Source organism: Mytilus trossulus, chromosome 1 (genome assembly GCF_036588685.1).
Source record: "Mytilus trossulus isolate FHL-02 chromosome 1, PNRI_Mtr1.1.1.hap1, whole genome shotgun sequence".
Classification (NCBI taxonomy): Eukaryota; Metazoa; Mollusca; class Bivalvia; order Mytilida; family Mytilidae; genus Mytilus; species Mytilus trossulus.
Genome location: NC_086373.1, coordinates 68,484,712 through 68,503,697, shown reverse-complemented (window position 1 = coordinate 68,503,697; position 18,986 = coordinate 68,484,712). Strand labels below are relative to the sequence as shown.

General features: G+C 31.8%; 2 protein-coding genes across 3 annotated transcripts in view; one reads left to right on the top strand and one right to left on the bottom strand.

The window, feature by feature from the left end:
* The first annotated feature begins 2,532 nt into the window (after positions 1-2,532).
* LOC134683187 (LHFPL tetraspan subfamily member 5 protein-like) overlaps positions 2,533-18,986 on the top strand; it is a 29,873-nt gene continuing 13,419 nt past the window's right edge. For both annotated transcript variants that reach the window (XM_063542326.1, XM_063542335.1), the window contains exons 1-2: positions 2,533-3,085; positions 3,723-3,956. In XM_063542326.1, the coding sequence (XP_063398396.1) occupies positions 2,686-3,085; positions 3,723-3,956 (634 nt within the window). In that variant the 5' untranslated portion in view covers positions 2,533-2,685. The remainder of the gene's footprint in view (positions 3,086-3,722; positions 3,957-18,986) is intronic.
* LOC134683183 (uncharacterized) lies at positions 5,834-18,553 on the bottom strand. The gene is made up of 13 exons (XM_063542311.1): positions 18,473-18,553; positions 17,363-17,440; positions 16,945-17,037; positions 16,399-16,570; positions 15,788-15,918; positions 15,140-15,414; positions 14,298-14,419; positions 13,378-13,716; positions 12,925-13,038; positions 11,439-11,676; positions 9,902-10,094; positions 9,087-9,229; positions 5,834-7,687 (listed from the first exon to the last, which is right to left on the bottom strand). The coding sequence occupies exons 1-13, from the start codon at positions 18,513-18,515 to the stop codon at positions 7,328-7,330; spliced, it is 2,301 nt and encodes a 766-aa protein (XP_063398381.1). The 5' UTR covers positions 18,516-18,553; the 3' UTR covers positions 5,834-7,327.

The window sequence follows — 18,986 nt, the reverse complement described above, 5'->3', positions numbered from 1 at the left end:
TAAGATAGGACCATAGGGACCATGGGAAAAATCAGGGTTTTTTTGTGTGTTTCAACGGCTTTTCGCGTTCTAAAGGTAAAATCGAAAGTGCGCTATATTTGCTGGGGAAATTGACTCCATGTTTCTGTGACATCTATATTAAATAGAATTTCGTTTTACTTCAGATACTTTTTTTTGTTAGATTTTATTCGTGCGATCTTACACTTGGAGCAGGTTATACGAACCGACTCTCTTTTCTTATTTCCAACTACTATATTGTAACTACATCAGCAGTTAGAGTGTATGATGGTATCAGCAGTGTCAGTACTTGAGCTTGCTGCCAGTTACTGCTTGTGAACATTCTTTGAAATGCCATTGTTGTAAGTAGCTGTGTTTTTATGTCTGGACCATATCGACACAAAAGTATTCATTGACCTAAATTTTATTTTACGCTTATTTCCTGTTTCTTTTGCTATTCCCGATCGAGATGAATATGGATCGAGCGCTTAACAATTGAGTCAGTGTGACAACAAACCTTGAAACCCATAATATCATTTAGTATTTTCCCAAAATGTCTTCACTAGCATCCGTAATTAAAATGCGTCATATGTCCTTGTCCTCTTATACCACATGATACCATGCCAGATAAAGTCAACAGTGATATTTAGACATAGATCATCTGTAGACGGATAGAGATATCCCAAGCTTAAAGTCATGTTTTCTTTTCTGAATTTGTATTCATTTTAATACATAAATAAACAAGAATGTGTCCATAGTTCACTCGCACTATCATTTCCATGTTCAGTGGACCGTGAAATTGGGGTCAAAACTTTAATTTTGCATTAAAATTAGAAAGATCATATCATAGGGAACATGTGTACTAAGTGTCAAGTTGATTGGAATTCAACTTCATCAAAAATTGTATCATGATCGAACACTTAAACCTGAAACGGGACAGACGGACGGACGGACGGACGGACGGACGAACGCATAGACCAGAAAACTTAATGCTCCTCTAATAGGTGATAATGAGGGGTATAAAATAACATGATTATATGAACAGTTTCAAAAAAAGTTCCCTTACAGTTACATTTAATTCGTCAAATCGTCTCAATGAACCTCAAAGGCCAATCAGACTATATCTTGTTTTTTCACCATGCAGCTTCCAAAAATGTTGTACAAAATAAATATCGATTTTTCAAGTTCATATATATGCTGACGACAAGCTTAGAATGAAGGCAAGTTAATCAGTAAACGGACTCGTGAATGTCATTGAAGCAATGAACAAATATGAAAACAATACGAGTCAACTGCACATTAACATTAAGCAGCGGGGGTAGATTCGTCCTTACAATGGTATCAGGGATTCATAGGACACACATATGCACTTCAGTGGTTTGTGATATCTTAAGGTTATATCGAAAAGAAATTTACCAATCCGATATTGTGTGAGGAGTTAGGCTCCCAATAGCCTGTGTCGGCCGCTCACCTGAATATACTTTGGTTTTGGAAATTATGTTAACATAGATTAATATCATAAAAGATACCCAAATAATGATTGAGGCCTTTGGTTTGATAATATTAGTCCCGTAATGTTACCAGAAGCAGGAGACTTTTGTCAAGTAAACAGAAATCACCAAGAACTTAACCTTCAGGTAAGATGAGCCAAAAATTAATGCCGCATAGTTTTTATTGCTCTTCTTCAAGTTTGACCAAGGATTTGTATAGTTAATAAAATTGAGAATGGAAATGGGGAATGTGTCAAAGAGACAACAACCCGACCAAATAAAAAAAACAACAGCAGAAGGTCACCAACAGGTCTTCAATGTAGCGAGAAATTCCCGCACCCGGAGGCGTCCTTAAGCTGGCCCCTAAACAAATATATACTATTTCAGTGATAATGAACGCCATACTAATTTCCAAATTGTACACAAGAAACTATATATATATTAGACTAAACAAATCCTTGGTTTGACACACCAGAGAACTACTAGTATCACATTGTCATATAAATAGGAATTCGTAGAAAATGTTCCACTATGAAGACATTACAATTTAATTTACAACTGAACATACTAAAGTACTTAATTATTGCACTAGAGATAGATCATTTGATATTCTTGGGGGTTGCGTGAAGAGCAGGAATATTTTTGCGGATTTGATATATAATTCCTTTTAATCTGTTGCTCTACATGCTCATTAATTTTGTTTTGGTTTGCCGCAATTTTTTTTATAATTTAAATAGTTTGGACTTTCAGTTCTTACCAGGTCTTGACATGTTTGATTTACATTTTCACCCCCCCCCCCCCCCCCCTTTTACAAAATCAAATGGTTGTTTCTTTTTTATCGAAAGTAATTGGGTATATAAATAAAAAACGTTCAATTCAGTGTTTCAAACTGTTAGTTCAGGAATTAATTACAATACATTTTAGCAAGCAGGAGATAAATAATACAATAAATCCAATAAGTCAGGTGAAAAGAAATCTTGAAAGAAATCTCTACCAAAGTGGAGATAACTCTAAATGCAATTTAAATATAGAACTCGTTTGACAAGTTTTTACACCTGAGCAGGTAAAAGCTCACCTGTATGAAGGTAGAAAAGTTTACAATAACAAAGATAGCAAGACAGGACCTCACCCAAATGTCTTTATCTTGACAGCTCAACTATAAAATTTCGCAGATTACGTGCGAGAAATCCTGAGAACCATGGGTGAGGAAAACGAGTTGACCCGTATCTACCATATACAGTATGTTAGGAATTCCAGGGCAATCACTGTGGTATGGGCCATTTTCACTATTTGCTTTGCCATTCTAAACATTGTTGCTTTCATCCAACCCCAATGGCTTGGATACACGGAGAAATCATTGAATGCTGGATATTTTGGACTATATGAAGTGTGTACCATTTTGACAGGAGGCGAGCTATCCTGCGATGGAGACTTTTTGGACTTCACAACCATTTTGAATGATTCATTTAGAGCAGCCAGTATGCTTGTTGGAATCTCTGCTCTCTTGTTTGTCATTGCCATCATCTGTCTCCTGTTATTCTTCTTCCTGAGAGCTTCAACAGTACTGAAAGTTTGTGGCTGGCTTCAGTTGTTGGCAGGTAAAATAATTGGACTAAATGTTGTTTTTGATAATTGATTAACAGATTAATAGAACTGCACCCCAACTTGGAAAGGTGCACTTGATAAAGGTTCATTAATAACTGTAGGCTAAATTGTCCATGCTTTACACCCAAATATGCACTTTGAGTGCAGACAAACATGCATCTGGAAAAAAAGGCATTGGAAGTCCTATATAATTTTATACAGCAAATCACCTCATCATGGTATATGGTAACGAATATCTGCTCCTTTGTACATTTGTATATCTACATAAACTATATAGTGTTTGTGCATTAAAAGATGAACACTTTCATGTTTGTCAGAACTCTGCTGTAAATACTACTTATACAGAACATTATACCATTGATTTAAATGTTGCATTATACATTTAAAATCCTTGGTATTAAATGAATATTATTCTTTATAGAAGCTTGCATCAAAATTGAGATTTATTAGCTTAAATAAGGGACAAAAACTCATGATGGAACTATAGATTTATGACTGGTCAAGTTGTTTTGCTAAAAGAATGTTTCAATATCCATAAAAAGAGATTTGTAACAAAAGCATGTTTTATTGGATAATCTGATGTGTATGTTGCATTTATGTTGCAGTGATTGAATATTGATATGTTTACAGGTATTTGTATGGGAATTGCATGTATTGTATACCCAAGTGGATGGGATGATGTCAAAGTTCAAGCTGTATGTGGTCAACAGGCTGGAAAGTACCAACTTGGATGGTGTGAAATAAGATGGGCTTTTATCCTCAGCATTGTTTTGATCTTTGATGCCTTCATTCTGGCCATCCTTGCATTCTTCTTAGCTGCCAAACAAGCTGATATATTACCAAAACAAAATGAAAAACAAAAAAGTATGTATATTACTATATGAAAAAATCAAATTAAATCTAAGGAATATATAATATATTGAGTGCTATTTTTAGACGGGAAATATAGTCCCCAGTTTTCAGATTTGAGATTTTTTCTTGTCCTCTTTTTGCTATAGAGGGTTGCATCATCTAATGTCTGGCCAAATAAAGTGTTGGGGCATAGCAGTGAGCATATTAACTGACTTTAGTAGAATCCATTCAGCATTAATGTTGAAGACTTTTATTTTTTTAACCAGTAAGAAGTGACATTGTATTTGAATGTCCTTAATCAACATGTCACAATGACATGGCCTTTGACAATTGCATATTACATTATTTTTTTATAATAAATTTCAATTCAACCAGTTTGCCCTGCAATACTATGTAAATGAATTTCTGCAGATGTATATTCAACAAAAATTGTATTATTTGCTTCCATATACTATTTATCAATTTAAATTTTGTTGCAACTTTCCCCCCATATATGAGTATTTATTGGTATATTGTACTATTTTTCTACAGACTATTCTTTCAGTGATAATAATTATATAACACTGTATTATTTAAATTTGGAGTAATTATTTAATATGGAATTTAACTAAATAATGAATTTCATGGATTTTACATGTCAAAGCTTGTTACCATGGAAACAATAGACAACCAATTTAAATATCACATCATGGAAAAAAATCCCATCCAGCACACAGACCTATTGATAAATATAAATCCTTTGCACCACACATACCAAGTAAGGATTATAAATCCTGTGCGGCGCACAGACCAAGTGAAGATTATAAATCCTGTGCGACGCACAGACCTGTTTTAAAAAACTATAAATCCTGTGTGCCGCACAGACCTGTTGAAGACTAAAAATCCTGTGCGTCGCACAGACCTGTTGAAGACTAAAATTCCTGTGCGGCGCACAAAACAAGTGAAGACTATAAATCCTGTGCGACGCACAGACCAAGTGAAGAATATAAGTCCTGTGCGGCGCACAGACCAAGTGAAGATTATAAATCCTGTGCGGCGCACAGACCAAGTGAAGAATATAAATCCTGTGCGGCGCACAGACCAAGTCAAGATTATAAATCCTGTGCACTGCAGTCTCATTGAAGACTATAAATCATGTGCTGTGCACAGACCAGGGTAAAGTTACATATTGTGTCCCATAGAGCCTGTGAAGACTACATATATTGTGCTCCTTATAGATTTAATTAGAAGATGTCAGCAAATTCACAGAAGTGAGGATGGTAATAAATGCTGTGTAGCACACAAATAACAACTACAAAATCAAAACATGTTGAAACAAATCCTGTTAAAGCATGTGGTTGTACTTGATTTGCAATTAGAAGCTCTTCTTATTGTCCATTTTGAATTTTCTAAACTGGTAACACATGTATCTAGATAAGTTGATTTATTTGCCAGGTTTTTGTTAACTAAACTGAATTGAATTGTTGTTCTTTTAAAAATTAAAAAGCTTTTCTATGTTGTCTCATTGGAATTTTACCACATATCCCTGACTTCCTTGTAATCACTTGCCAGTTATTTGTACTACAGTGATAATGATGCACATTTAAAAGTTACGAGCTTGCATTGTAGATTCATTGGGATTTGAACATATTCCTGATTTACTAGCCTTTTCTTTTGTGTACTAAAATGTAAGTTTGTACTAAGTCTGCAGCTTTGCTTTGTTGTCTTATTGGAATTTTCTACATCTACCTAATTTACTTGCTAGATCTTTGTTCAAAAAGTGTTATGGTTGTATTTTTAATGATTCATGCTTGATGATGTATTCAAATCTTTATTGTTGACATTCTCTTACATGTTATGTGAAGTTTTTCTTGGAACATGATAATAGCCAACAAAAAAACCATATGCAGTTGTAGTTTGATAACATATTTTTTTCTCTCAATAGTTATATGAAAATGATGACAATAATACACAGGCTTAATATTGTGCATAAACATGAAGCACATTTTGTTTACAAGTTATATCAAAATTGACAAGGGTAACAATTTTAATCTAATAAAAAATACCTAAACTTTTCTCCCCTTAACACTGTTCTTAACATAATATACATTTACATAATATTGCTTTCATTTAAATATATGAACATTATTCCAGCAGTCAATTCATTTATGCCAAAAATAGTTACCCGCATATATTTCAGGATTAAACAATACATTCATTAACATTTACATGTAGCATATTAACAATATTCTGTTCATAGTACACAGATACCCCACTCTCATTATCGTTTTCTCCTGGGATTATAAAGATTAGAAATACTTATCAAGATCAAATTGTGTACTCATTTTGCAGTTGATTGAAATTCAACTTTCTCTAAAACTACCTTGCCCAAAAGTGTAACCATGAAAGGGAAAAGACAGACTTACACACAGTCCAAAAATATATTGCCCCTCTACCAGTAACATCCTTGTTTGGGCATAGGAAAATTCATTTTAGTATTTTTTAACACTAGTGAAGTAATGGACAAATTTATTTTTTCAAATTATAAAAAAAATCACCTAGATGAAATCCCTTACAGAAATTTAATATTAAATGCATTTTGTACTTCATACTGTCAGATTTTTGATTTTTCATGCCTACCAACTTGATATCATCATACAAAAGACCTGTTTTTTTGGCATCATCAAAACGTGTTAGCAATTAATTCTTATTAAAAAATTGATTGCACTCATACTCTTGTAAATCAGAATGACAAATGCAAATTAAAATAAAAAAGCAGGAAGTTTTGATGTTTTTCCATGTTGAAAATGATATCCGACAAAAAACGTTATATAAATATGAAGTGGGAAACTCCAAAAATGAATGGGTCAGTATTGCCTACATATTTGCATTGTAACAGTATAAAATTCATAGATTTTTCCATATCAATATAGGAGATAATCAGTTGGAAAATAAGCAGATGAACCTGACAAAAACAATTTGTCTCCCCACATTGACTGATATAGAAAAGATTGTTTTCAAAACATGGTAAGAAAATTATTGAAATAAATATGATAAGAGTTAATTTAAAGTTCTGTGCTACAAAATTTTTTAATTCAAGAATAATAGAATAGGAATGGAAATTGGGGACAGCTAACCAACCGAAAGGTATAAACAACTTAAGGCCACCAATGGATCTTCAACAGACAAGAACTCCCTAAACAATTGGGAAGGTAAAATGCAGGACACATAATATATAAGCTTACTCTAAAATTATTTTATAAGGTATGTGGTTTCTAAAGTTAATGTTCATGTTATTTGCAAGTATTTATTTTTTGATAATATTGATAAACTTCCAAAATTTAAAATAACTGTTTTTCCAATAAATATGCATATTAAATTATAATATTAAGCATTGATAATTCTTAAATCTTGGCTTGAAGTTCATGACTTTTACAAAACTCTTTTACATTTTTAGGTAAGAAACCCCCCTTTGTTAAACAAAAACTGTTCCTTATGATTTCTGTTATATTGATTGTCTGTGTCCAGGCTTCACGTTTTCCTTTTTTCCCTGGTATCGCTCTACTACATGGCTTCCATGGTTTGGTTTGGGATCCTCTGAACCAATGGATCATGCAGGTCTCCTCATCAGAATTGATCACTTGGGCAACTTGAGGCCACTCCTTTTCATATTCTGCTAAGTTTAGAAGAACCATCTCCCCAACACTTACAACAATTGTACTGTTATCCCCTTGGCTACCAGATTTCTTCTTTCCAACAACAAGCTAAAACAAAATTTAGAACATTATAAACTTCCATAATTTAGAATAAAATTATTATAGGACTAAACGCCCTTTCAAGGGAATTTATTAGTATATAATTTAATTTTGGATGTAACGCGTCTTCTGATTGGCTGACATAATTTTGTTATGAGCCCATAGACATAATTTAGTCATGTGACCGTGACGTCATCAACATTTTTTTATGGTTTTCTACACTTTAAAATGGAATTTAGAACTAAATTATAAGAAATGGCTGTAATATTTTTTCTGTCTATTCGAAATAACATAAAAAAATGTGGTGCACACTGTTAAATAACACGCTACATGACTTATTCAGTGTGCACCAAATTTTTCATGTTATTTCTTCATAGACAGAAAAAATATTAGTCATTCCTTAAATAAACTCAACCAATTCACATGCCAACAACTTAAAGTCTGAATTGATCTAGTTTATACATAAATGAATTTCTTTAAAATGTATTTTATTTTTTAAATTCTTAACATAAGAGATAAAGAATTAATTTTTACAGACTTGTTACCTCTATCACACACAAATTGTGTATTCGTGTCATTGTATTGGCCTGGTGCATGAATATATACATTGGTTACTGCAGAAATAAAACCTTGTGAAATTTGCTCTCTGATTTATATCAACTACAAAACCTCTATTTTATCATTCAACTGAATGTTTTGTGTTTATTTGTTTAACGATTATTGCAAAGTTAAAATAAATATTGTAGCCTAATTGTGTTATTATCACCACCATTTTGTTTACATTGGTTACAAAAAGAAGTTCAATCAATGTCGTCTATGGAAAAATAAACAACTCCAAAAACGACTTCCATAAGTCCTCTCCAACACCACCAATTATATCGACGTATTCCCTGATAAGCATTATTGTTGTTTAAATCTATGTTTAAGAATACATTTGGTTGTGGAAGAGAGGTTTAATATAAACCAAATATAGTTTGTATCTGACCAGGTCTTATCTGTTCTAGCATACTTCCTGAAATGCATTTTTTGTTAAGAAAAAAGAACATATGTTCGTATTATTCTTGTTTAAATTAATATTTTCCATAAGGGAGTCTTTCCATTTCTTGTAAAAAAAAAATCGGTAGATTATGTAGGTGTTTTTTGGTTCCTCCTTTTGTATGTAAATTAGACTGTTGGGTTTCCTGTTTGTATAGTTTTACACTGGTCAATTAAATTTTATAGCTTGTGGCTCCATGTGAACAAAGACTCAACGTTGAAGATAGTACTGTAACCTATAATTGCTTTAATACTTTATACTACATTGTGTCTTAGATACAGATTTGTCTCCTTGTCACATATGTCTTCTTATAAATATTGGTAGAAGTTTATAAATTTAAAATTTTATATACTAGTATACAAAATAAATTACCTGAGGAATTGGTTCATCTTCATCTGACACATCACTCAACTCTGAGTCACTTAATTGTCTTGTGTCAGAAGTTTCTTTCATATCTCTTTCCTTGGCTTTCTCAATTAAATCACTTAATGGCCACACTGCTTCTTCAGGAGATTCTGTGAACCAAAAAAAATAAATATATGTATTCTTTCTTTACATGTTTAAAAAAGAATAAACAGCTGCCCATTGGCATATGATACACCCTCACATTTTCAAACAACAAAGTTCTTTTACTTATCAATGTCATATTTGAAATTTATGAAAATCAAAAGGGAGATGACATCAATAGATATAAACAATTCACAAACAATTCTTGAGAATTGCTGAAAGCATTTTTCAATTATTGTCGCAAACTGAAAAATCCCCCCTTTTTTTTATGAAAAAGAAAAATTACCTTAAAAATTTATTGAAATCTAACGGGGGCTGACATCAAAGGATATTAACAATCTAACATGGAAAAATTTATAATTTTATATATCATTAAGGCTTGATAATGCTGAGTTGTGTTGTAGCACATGTTTACAATCTTAAAATCTCTGCTACATGATACTTTTTTTGGCAGATAGTTTCGTTTAACCACTGTATTTGCACAAGGAAAAACCCACAGTATAAATATAAATACCTGCCACTTTGGGAGAGCATATAGTAGTATTGAAGGAATACATCATACATTTTGGCCCTAATGAAAATTTTATTTTGTCTGTAGGATTTTTCTAAATTTTGAATATTTATAAAGAAATAACTTTTTTTGTTGTTAATTAATCAAATAAACTTAAATTGGTACTGACCATTATTACTAGAAAGATCTGTGAAAAAATCAGTCCACCACTTTTTATCTTCCTCTCTCTTGAAATATGAAAATGAACCAGTGATATCATTTTTTAGCTTGGCCAGGTCTATTTTGTTGTAGTCAGGAATTATTATTTTTGGAGAGTCTGTGGGAACACTAAGTAGAAGCTGCTCCTCTGGTTCTTGCCAAGTCTGAAATATATTTGACATTTTTAACCACATTTTGTTACAGTATGTAAATAATTTTAAAGCAATTTGTGTATCAAGGGTTCTGATTGGATGACAGTTACCATAATACAAGAGGCTCTCAAGAGCCTGAATCGCTCACCTGATTTTTTTTGGTTAAATCTCTCATCAATGATTATTTTGGCTTTTCAATTTATTTAAATGTTCTTTGAAGCACAAATTTTATTTTATACACCCTACTGATCATTCAGTTGAAGTTTGGTTGAATTTGGTTGAGTAGTTTTAGAGGAGAAGATTTTTTAAAGGTAGCAAATATGATGAATAAATTGTGAAAAATTGTCATTAAAGGACAATAACCCCTTAAGGGGTCAATTGACAATTTTGGTCATGCTGACTTTTTGTAGATCTTACTTTGCTGATAATTTTTGCTGTTAACAGTTTATCTTTATCTATAATAATATTCAAGATAATGACCAAAAACTGCAACATTTCCTTAAAATTACCAATTAAGTGGCAGCAACCCAACAATGGGTTGTTTGATTCATCTGAAAATTTCAGGGCTGATAGATATTGACCTAATGAACATTTTTACTTCATGTCAGATTTGCTCTAAATGCTTTCGTTTTTAAGATATAGGCCAAAAACTGCATTTGACCCCTATGTTCTATTTTAAGTAACGGCGGCCATGTTTTTTGACGGATCAAAAATCCAAGCACACACTTTGTGCAGGATATACTAAGGAACAATCATGCTAAGTTTCAGAGGAGAAGATGTTTGAAAAATTGTTAACGACGACGACGGACGCCAAGTGATGAGAAAAGCTCACATGGCCTTTTAGGCCAGGTGAGCTAATAAGGAAGCAGACGTTTTTAAATTACTGAATGTATTGACATGTAACTTCTACAATTATAAGATTAAAAGTGCTCCAGGTTTACTGAAAATTAAGGCATTCTGTCTTGACAGAATATTTTTAAATATTACAGATCTTTCACATATGTTGGTCCAAATAAATAGATTGATGAAAGTGTATTTTCTAAAAGTTCATAAACAGTGTTATACAAAGTTTGTACGGGATGCCCCTATTTATTCCCCTTACTGCTTACAGGATAAATAAAAGTAGTGGGCACCCCTTTTCAAGTCTTGGATCCTCCATCACTGAGGATACATGTTGAAATGAAAATGCTGTGGTTGACAAACAGCAAAAGATTCTACACTGATGGATTTCAAGTACTTTAAATCAAATCATTACATTCAAACAAAATAAATAACTGATTCATAACATTCAAACAAAATAAATAACTAATTCATTTATTACATAATTTGTTAGTATTTGAAAGTATTTAATTATACCTTGTCAGTTGACCATTTTTTGTAAAACAGTCTTGTTTTCTCATCTTTCTTGATTATCTTAAATATGTGGGGGTATGAATGGTTACACATTTTGTTCAGATACTGAGTTATCCAGCCAGCTATATCCCACACTTTTGATGTTTTAACTGACACTGGATTTGGAGTAGTGCATGACTCAAAAGCTCTCATAAGTTTGGGCAATGTAAGAACTGCCTGTCTTGCCAACCAGGAAGAAAATCTGCAATTAAATTAAGACAGAATTGTAGCATGAAGAAAACACGGCAACCATACATCAGAACATAGTTCACTTTTTTTTTGGTCATGTGTAGAAATTTTTAGTGTTTGTTAAACAGGAAGTTGCTGTTTAGTCAATCTGAAAAAAGCATTACAGTCTAGCTCACTCATATAAACATTGATATCAAATTTTAGAAAAGCTTATTATTCAGTTGCTCAGAAAAATGTGTCAAAGTATTCATAAAACAGATGGACAGAATGACAGACATGTGTAAAACAGTTAACATTTGTGTTTTCTGACCTTAGCCTTAAATGTTTGTGTGAGTTATTGCCATCACTTGGTGTCTGTAGTGCCTTTATTTACTTTTCATATTCTAATCTTAACTAGAGGCTCTCAAGATTGATTGATTGATTGATTGTTGGTTGCTTAACGTCCAGTGGAGGCTCTCAAGAGCCTGTGTCGATCACTTGTATTTACTGATGTCAGTCATCATGGTTGGTAGGTGGGGTCATTTAACACTTTTTTAAATAGATACCCTAGTAATAATTGTGGCCAAGTTTGGCTAAATTTGGCCCATAGTTATAGAAAAGAAGATTTAGTACAAGTTACAAAAATGAAGAAAAGGTGTTGACTATAAAGGGCAATAACTCCTTAAGGGGTCCTCTAACAATTTTGATCATGCTGACTTATTTGTATATCTTACTTTGCTAACATTATTGCTGTTTACAGCTTATCTTATCTTTAAAAGTATTCAAGATATGAACCAAAAACTGCAAAATTTCCTAAAAATTACCAATTTTAGGGCAGCAACCCAACAACAAGTTGTCAGATTCATCATTTGTGAGGGGATAGATCTTATTCTGATGGACATTTAAATCTTGAAAGTTTTGCCCTAAATGTCTTAGTTTCAAAGATATAAATCAAAAACTGCATTTTACCACTATGTTCTAATTTTAATCATGTCAGCCATTTTGTTTGGTAGGCAGGGTCATGGAACACATCTTTTAAACTATATACCACTATGATAATTGTGGCAAAGTTTTGTTAAATTTGGCCATGCAGTTTCAGAGAAGAAGATTTTTGTTCAAGTTACGAAAAAAGAAGAAAAGTTGATAAAATTTGACTATAAAGGGCAATAACTCCTTAAGGGGTTGACTGACATTTTGGTCATGTTAACTTATTTGTAGGTCTTACTTTGCTGGTCAAGGATAGCAAAAAGGAAATTTTAGCATTATGTTATATATTACGTACCTTGAAAATACCTGGTCAACGTCTTCATGTGTATGTCCTACCATAAGGAATGACACTTTAACTTTTTTAAATACACCCAGCTCCACTAACAATGAAAGGAATCCAAAGACAAATCTGTAATACATATATTTGATATCAATAAACATAAGAAATAAATTCCTACATCGAACAGTATTTGAACTCAACAAAATATCTTCCGATAGGTTCATTATCTCTTTTTAATTAAAAATACAAGTTGCATTTTTTTATTGAGCATTTCTGTATTTTAAAAAGTGCTTTTTCAATGACAGATCATATTTTCAAACTTTAAATTGATAAATTTCATTGAAGATTTCATGAATAAAATTCACAAAGCACAAATTTCAGGATTTTTTATGTATTGTTTTCTTAAATTTTGTTATTTTGTAACATTCTTTCAATCAATGGTCATAGAGTTAAATAAAAGTAAATAACCTGTTCTTATTTTCCCTGTAACAATTGTCCATTTGCAGGTAAAGGACAGGTGGGATGTCTTCCAAACCTGCCAATATGTTTATCAATGTTGAGATTGTGAGATTTGCTGAGTGAGGATATTCAAATAAGTCAAAAAATCCATATGTGCTTATTCCATGAAGCAAAACCCCAATTAAGTGGACCCTCAGCTTCCACATATTACCTGTAAACTTTGATTTATACAGGAAGTGTGGAAGCTGAGTTTTGCTTTGGTCCATTGAGTCAATTATGACAGATAAATATTTTTCCGGTTGTTCTTTAGCTTTCTGAATATGCTTGTAATATTTCCTTCTTTCCATGCTGAAAGAATAAATAAAAGGAAATGAAGAAGGGATGAGATAATTGTAATCCTAATTGATTGATTTTTGATAAAATCTATTTAAAGTAATTGACATTCATATGTAAATGTCCACATGTGTAGTAATTCAATTGATAATAGCAAAATATATAGTGTAATCATAAAAAAAACCAAAAAAAAACATTATATCAATATATTAAACATACAACGACTTTGAAGTTCAATTAAATTGTAATATATCAAATTTTTTTCTTCAAAGCAGCAAGTTTCTTGACAATTATTAACTTATTTTCACATTTGGAAAGAAGTGATTTTAAATCTAAATAATTCCAGTTATGTTATGAATAAAATTAAAGCCAGGGTTAAGTGCCTTGTTATAATGAAATCAGTTTGAAAATTGATTGAAACATTTGATCTGAGAAATAAGTGTGTTTATATATTTACAAAACAAGTATATGTACATGATTTATAAATCATAAATGTTACCAAAGAGAATGAACCATCTTATCTAGGAAATAACTTAAAGATTTCAAGAGAAAATTTTAATATTATTAAGAAATAATGAAAAGTTTACAACACTAACTTTTGTTGTTTTAAGTGTTTTTCTCTCCTTCTTTGTAGTTCTTGCTTTTTTGTCTTGCTTCTTGTTGAAGAAAGTTTTGTCTTTATTTTGATGCATTTATTGCATTTGGAAAATCTTGATACCTGAAAAATAAATCAACTCTGTAAATAGGCTCACTATTGAAGGCTCTACGGTGTCTGCATCTATCACATGGAAACGTAAAAAAACTTTATTTACAGTTCAAAGGCAATTTCTATTTTCTGAACCTTGATATATGGTAGTTTTAAAATATATATGATCCAAGAATAAAAAAATTCTTATTATTTAACAAGTTTATCATCAAAATTAGTGCTGCTGACACACAGGGTTAAATGAGGTCGTTGATGGGATGTTAATTCTTGTTATGATTTTGTTTGTATATCAACATAAAAATGTACTTGTTTGTGATTTCTAATTCAGACTTTCTTTCCTAGGTTATCACTTCAATAAACAATTTGGCCTTTTAAAACTTATAACTTCATTTTTTTAATGTCGATGTATTCCCCAATTTCCAAGTTTTATAAGAATTAAATACAAATAATGATTCAGGTCATTAATTTAGGCCTAAATTAATATATTGTTTGTTTCCCAAATGCTGACCCTGCGAAGCCAGGTGTGGGTAGGTAGGTAGGGAAATAATTTTATTTTTTCCTAAAAGCTGGAATTTAGCCGGTTGATCTAGTAAGCCTGAAATTCAGAAATGAATAAAATAATATTTGACTAAGTTTGGACAATAAATTTGTTTGAGTAGGACCGATTTTGCTGGGTCGGTTGGAATTGGGGAAACAAACAATATTTTATTTTTGGCCAAATGGATTTGTTACCTTAGGGATGGCAATATGACACAAACATGTTCTCCAGAGTAACATAAAATGTGACATGGAAATAACTTCTGGTTCCCCTTTGTCATGTTGGTATTCAACCATCTCACTGTAAATAGACTTTTTGGTCACACATGGTGGTAGGTGTATTTTCTCCTGATTGGGTAATTTCTCACCAAACTGGATTGCATACATATGCAACCATGTCATTGCACTTTGGCTAGAAGCTTTCATTCTACCAAGACGATTACCAATTTTATTGATGACAACTGATCCATCTATAATTGAATGGAATGGACAATAAGAATTATATTACTCATGTAGCCAGACACAAGAAACTTCAAATATGTTCATACATAACATTTTTTTTTACCAGAAAAAATACCTGTGTGTATTTAATACTTGAAAGGTTAATGTTGTTAAAACAATTTGGGTTTATGATTCTGAAACTGTTGTTATGTTGACAGCTTGGATTTTTTTTTTCACTTCTTCTTTAATAGAAGTTTGAATCTACAAAATTCTGTCTCAGTGAAACAGATGTGTTCCTAGAATGGATGAAATACCATAAGTGGGCTTAAATATATAACTGCTAGCAATCAGAAAAATGAAAGCATATTCAATTTTAGTTGTGTGATGCAATTATATATTTACCATAAAACTTTTTCTGAATACTATAGTACGTTGATTTGGGGATTCCAAGAACCAGTAGAAAGGCTGATAGACACACTGAAGATGTACCTATCAGGTACTTGAACTCATACTTGCAAGTAAGCTCATTGATCCTAAAAGAGAATAAGAACATGTTTTATTTAATCAGTATTCATTTACATTTTTATGTTGTCATAAGTTAAAGATATTTTTGTCATTATAAATAGATATAGGAAGATTTGGTGTGAGTGCCAATGAGACAACTCTCCATCCAAATAACAATTTAAAAATAAGTAAAAAATTATAGGTCAATGTACGGCTTTCAACACAGAGCCTTGGCTCACACCGAACAACAAGCTTTAAAGGGCCCCAAAATTACTAGTGTAAAACCATTCAAACGGGAAAACCAACGGTCTAAAATTTATATATGCCAGAGGCGCATTTCATTTACAAAAGACTCATCAGTGACGGTAGATGCCGTCGGAGCTTAAATTACAATACAGTTATCTCCTAATTGTAATTGCTGATATTTTGAATGGCAATCATTTCACATCTTCTTATATTGAAATATAAACATGATGAAAGATGAAAATTGTGCAGTAATGAATATATACCTAGAATGGCTTTGTAGCCAATTCAGAATAAACTGACTTCTTTCATTTGTAGACAGGGATTGAAAATTATTTCGAACTGTCTCTGCGGTCATAATGTCCAATCCTGATATGCAAAGCATTGAACAGCAAACCATGTATGCGAACGATGTCAGTGCTTTCAGGCTTCTTCTTTCTGCAAAATGTAAATAAATGGAATGAAAATGAGCTTACTGAGTGATAGCCCAAAGTGACAACATAAAACCCATTAATTGGATTATCTCCCTTTAAAAACATCAGAAATAATCATCTCGCTTCATGCACACAAACATGTGATACACTTTTACTTTCATATAATATTTTATCAAAATATATTGAGTGGGTCAATGAGTTGCCTTTGAAAGATTCTGAATATTTAAGTGCATGCAAAACGGTGATTGGTTTATGTCACTTAGGCAAGCATCCAGCAATTATAAGCACAAACATAGAATGTCTTACATTGGACACACAGATGAATTTGGTGTCACATCCCTTGTACCCTCTAACAAATTATATATACATGCTACTTACTTTTTCTCACAGGAGTTTCCATTGTTTCATCTCCAGGATAATTCAGATGACAGTCAACAGAAGACCCAAATGGTCTTCCTCTTTTTCTATGTGCTGAAATGCAAACATTACCATAATAACATGAAGACTAAAACACAAATACATGTACTAAACACTAAGCAATGAACCATAAATATGAGGTCAAGGTCAAATTAAACTTGTATAAAGCATCCAGGTCTTCCACCTTCTAAAATATAAAGCTTTTAAGACTGTTAGCTAACACCACTGCTGCCCTCACCATATCACTATCCCTATGTCGAGCTTTCTGCAAAAAAAGTTGCAGGCTTGACAAAAAATCAGTAAAAAGGCGAACACCTTGTTTTTTTTCTATTAAATTGTGTAACATAGAACCTTAGACACACATCTTTAAAGTATTTACCTGCAGCTTCAATATTTTCCGCAACTTCATCTCCTGACTCGCATTCTAGCTCAGAATCATCTGTATCTTGATAGCTGTCTGAAATTTGAAAAATAAATAAATTCACTTAATTCAAAATAGTAAATTAATTTTAAGAAATTTACTTTAGAAATTGTAACCATGCAAGCAGGAGTATCTCTAAGTTAATTTATAATATTTGTTTTAAATTGACTTTATATTGTTTTTGTACTGCAACTTAAATTAATACAATGATAGCTATTAAAATTGTAAAACTAAATTCAAACTTATTTTCATCCTTTAGGAACCCCTGATTGTGGAAAAGTATTGCATGATAAAATTCTCATTGCAGAAAATATAGCTGTATTGCTATATTTAGGAAACAAACAACTGGTTGCAGTATAAATTGTTATACAGTAGTAAGTGTAATATGCATGAAAGCATAATCCAAGGAAATCATGCATTTGGGGATGATATTTGTGATTGGAATAAATCTTATAATATTACAATTGGGAGCTACAAACTTTAAGTTTTTGCTACTTATACAATCAAAATCATTAATTAATAAGGCTTGGGTGTCTTCCTCCATCTTCGATTTTGAATTTAAGCAGATATCTTTAGTCTATATATTTGGTGAAATGTGCAAATTTTGAGAGTTGTATGTAATTTTTGTACAAGACTTTTGATATGAATATAGAAAATTGTGTGTTTAAACATAATTGCAGTTGTAATTTTCAAAAACACCTTGTTTCTGTTTCATTAGATTTTTTCAAAATTTGACAAATAAGGGGAAATAACTCCGATGAGGTAATTTTTACAATAGAAAGTGTTATAAATTTACCTATTTCAATATGTAGCAAGAAAACAAGTTCAGTGACCCCATTTTTTCTTTTACTTATTTGAAAGCATGTTATAAGAGCAATATTCTCACATTTTGTCTTAAAGTTCTTATAGAACGTTTTCTTTTTATCACACAAAATTTGATTTTCCATTAATAAGCTATTCAAAATCTGACAATTTGAAAAAAGCATGATAAAAGCTTCATTTTGACAAGTTATCAAAAAATTCTGTCAGTTTTTATTAAGACACCCTAAGCCACCTTAAATTTATTACCTTCACCATTATCACTTTCATCCGGACTATTCATTTCCATCATACATGTATCTGTGATATTTTCATAATCTGAATCTAAAGAATTATTGAACAGATTAAAACATAACTATACATTTGTACCTATAGCATACATTTTATAAATTATATGAAATGAGTGACTGGTAAAAAATAATGTTGATCCAATCTTGAACAAATGCATTTTTCATTTTTTTAAGCAATAAGACTGTTGGTTTTCCTGTTTAAATGGTTTATCACTAGTAATTTTTGTGGCCCTTTATAGCTTGTTGTTCTGTGTGAGCCAAGGCTCCTTGTTGAAGGCTGTACCTTGACCTACAATGGTTTACTTTTATGAATTTTTATTTGGATGGAGAGTTGTCTCATTGGCACTCATACCACATCCTTCTATATCTGTATATATATATATATACGAGTCTAAATTGCACAAACAACATTTTCCAAAAGACCAAAAAAGTGAAAAAGCATATTTAAACAAAACGCATTTGACTAACCGGTC

Coding starts and splice junctions, on each gene's coding strand:
- LOC134683183 (XM_063542311.1), bottom strand. CDS start 18,515: ATGATGGAAATGAATAGTCCGGATGAAAGTGATAATGGTGAAG. Junction 14,420..15,139: donor GTCATATTGCCATCCCTAAG/GTAACAAATCCA, acceptor TTTATTTTTCAG/GTATCAAGATTTTCCAAATG. Junction 9,230..9,901: donor AGATCTTTCTAGTAATAATG/GTCAGTACCAAT, acceptor TTTGGTTCACAG/AATCTCCTGAAGAAGCAGTG.